The sequence below is a fragment of the Oncorhynchus nerka genome, linkage group LG11 (assembly GCF_034236695.1).
Source record: "Oncorhynchus nerka isolate Pitt River linkage group LG11, Oner_Uvic_2.0, whole genome shotgun sequence".
NCBI classification, from domain to species: Eukaryota; Metazoa; Chordata; class Actinopteri; order Salmoniformes; family Salmonidae; genus Oncorhynchus; species Oncorhynchus nerka.
In genome coordinates, this window is record NC_088406.1 from 40,689,685 (window position 1) to 40,692,764 (window position 3,080).

The 3,080-nt window shown below is 40.1% G+C and overlaps 1 protein-coding gene across 1 annotated transcript; it reads right to left on the reverse strand.

Annotated features, from left to right (window-relative positions):
* Positions 1–770: 770 nt before the first annotated feature.
* On the reverse strand, positions 771–2,877 carry LOC115137632 (uncharacterized). The gene is made up of 6 exons (XM_029673953.2): positions 2,742–2,877; positions 2,378–2,532; positions 2,119–2,214; positions 1,924–1,965; positions 1,571–1,720; positions 771–1,321 (listed from the first exon to the last, which is right to left on the reverse strand). Exons 1-6 carry the CDS (start codon positions 2,761–2,763, stop codon positions 1,181–1,183), a joined length of 606 nt encoding a protein of 201 aa, XP_029529813.2. The 5' UTR covers positions 2,764–2,877; the 3' UTR covers positions 771–1,180.
* Between the last annotated feature and the right edge of the window lie 203 nt (positions 2,878–3,080).

Below are 3,080 nucleotides of genomic sequence, written 5' to 3' on the forward strand. Positions count from 1 at the left end.
TGGCAAGCTGACAAGGTAAAGATCTATCGTTCTGCCCCTGAACAAGGCACTTAACCCACTGTTCCTGTCATTGTAAATAAGAATTTGTTCTGAACTGACTTGCCTAGTTAAATAAAGGTTCAAATAAAAAAATGCAAAGCGCCGTGGCTGAAAGCACATGCCACAACCTGGAGTTTCAGGCGAGGGTGCAGGACTTGGAGGTGCAAATTGCAGAAGCCAGGAACGCTGGAAAAGAACATGAGATGACAGCTCCATTGTGCGCAGGAAAAGGGCCCATTCCTTCACCGAGGAACTTGTGCAATGTGACATGAACTCTGTTGATGAAGAGATAAGTGGAGGTTTCAACCACTGCGACCCAGAGCTGCCTGGGGAGAAGTCTGCTCGGCAGGCTCCAGAAGGTGGTCTGCCAGGCAAGGATGTTCGCCCAGGGTGGCATGGTTTCCTTGTGCTTAATGGCTGCAAGTGTGCCCACATGCCAAATTGGACAAGGGGTTCAATGCGGAGACCTGCTTGAAGACGCAGAAAAGGGCTTTTTCATATCTTATGCGACTATTAAACACACTGCCTTCCCTCCCGTCTGAATGATATTATATTTCAAGATGTTCCATAAAGATAAGGTATTTTTTACAACAAACAAAAGCGTATTTAGCCTATTCATGGATAGAATGTTTAAGCCCACGGAGCAACACAGACAACAAAGCTAACATTAACAGCCAGTCAATATAATAAATACATAATCAGTCTCAGTAAGCTTGTAATAAATACTTTATTATAAATATTCCAATAAATAACATTAATAACATATTGTTAAATAAATAAATACATACATTTCATAAATCAAATAAATAAATCCCAGTCCTTAAATATAGGAATAAATAAATAAATAGATTGACCAACATGATCTTCATTGACTAGTTTTGCACTAAACCTACTATCATTCAGCTCTAACTGAGCCAAAGGAGTTTAGATAGCTCATGTCCTACTCATCTAGGCATTCACAGTGTAGTGCAGTAAGTATTCAACAGTTAGGATGGCAAAGTAGTTGTTGAGGATGATGTCTGATGATGAAGATGACAATCAGTGTTGCTGATGATTCACTTTTTGATGATGATGATGAAGATGATCAGCACTTGTTATAGTTGATGATGATGAGGAATCGGATGGTGTTGAAGATGAGGGTTTACTTCCTGTGGTCCCCAGCAGAGATGTATCCCATGGCTCTGCTGATGGTGATGACCCGGAGGTGGAAGCCCTTCAGTAACTTACACAGATGGACCCTCTGGTCCACAGAGTTACCACTAGTCAGCTTAGGGTCTGCAACCTGCAGGGCAAAAGGAAACTAAGCTTAACTTTAGAAAAATGCAAACTTTAAGTCCATAGTTGTATGCGTGCCAATAACATTTGTTGCTGTTTCAAACACAGAGAAACACATTTTTTTTGTATACAGTTTTGTAATTGTCTGTATGAGTTTGTTGTCATTAGAAAACTGAATCAAAAGAAAAAGGAAGATTCAGAGAAGGAAGGGATGTTTTATGACAACAAAAAAATAAATAGAAAAATCTAATCTTACATGTGAGGAAGGATCCCATTGTGTGGATGGACAATTATTGAGTAGGTTCTTGGTGTCCTGGACAGTGGAGCTGAGGTCGGCCTGTTTGTAAGCCTGTAGTGAGGCAGCATAATGTCCTAGGTCTGCTCGGATGTTCCTCAGACACTCACTCTGTCAGAAGAAAATATAAAGATGGACAGAGATCAGACAATCAGACATATAGGAAGCAGTTGAAATGGGTGAGCTAAGAATGGGTGAATTATGTGAAATGCCATCACTATAAAATCTACAGACTGTCTAAAGATCTAACTATTTATTTTTAAAACTGTGGATTTATATACAATGATGCAATATTGTAAGAACACAATAGTTACCTCACTGAATGTGGTGTTCCGTTGACCAGAGCATCTTGTGTTCTGAGGAAATACAGCAAAAATAATGCATCAATCGACTGAATTCACTATTCTGTAAATCCTAATTATCACTTTCAATTAATACTTAAAAGTCCGAGAAAGTATCATTTAAAAAAAGAATGTTGATATGAATTTAGCAAATGACTGTGACTTTACCCTGTCGGTGTTGGGTTCGCAGGCTAGGACTGTCTGGGTCTTACTGTTCATCTCCACGCGCTGCTCCGAGCAGTTTAAACCCCTAAACAGGTTTTCCTATCAAGGGAAAATGAGTCAATTAGTAAGTGGATACATTAATCACAAACTGTGTGAATAAACTGTAAGCATATCAACGATACAGACGGATTGACTGACTGAATGAACAATACATTAGATATGAATTAAACGTTCAAATTCATTCGTTATAATTGTCACTCACGTTGTCCAGGAGCTTTTTAACATTCTTGACGAGCTCTCTGGAGAGGTCAGCGCACTGCCCGCATTTCTCAGTGTCCAAACTCCGCGACGTGCGCACTGGGGTTCCCATGGAGACTTGGCAGAACAAAGCGAGCAGCAGCACACAGCTGGTAAAGTCTGTGTGGAGGGAGGACACAATCAGTCAGTCAGCACCAACCAATGCATCACCCCAATAATCCTCTAAACAGATCAATAATAAAAACACCCCTGAAAATGTCATTCTTTAACTCCATAAATGAAAACGGAAGACTATGTCAAATTTGAGGCATATAATTTCAGAGGGTTAGTTGATAAAAAAATGATGAACAAATAAAATGAATACTCACATAAATAAAAGTTTGGCAGCATGTTTCTGAGATCTTTGACTCAAGTGTGGCGTAAACTGATAGGTGTTGTCATCTTTGCTTCATCTGATCATTATATAGAGCCGTGCAGCGCTCCTTGAGGGAATTCCCTGGACAGATTTAAACACTGAATTACATACAACAAAACAACAAGAGACACCGAAATGAAAGCGACGCGTCAGTCGTGTGTAATTTCCTGAGTGGTCTCTGTTTGCATCTCGGCCAATGAGTGACTCCTTCAAGTGAAACTGGAATTAACAGCTAGGGGCTCGTTTCGATTTGCATGAGTAGGCTCAAGAGGAAGCCAATGCCTTAAAGTGA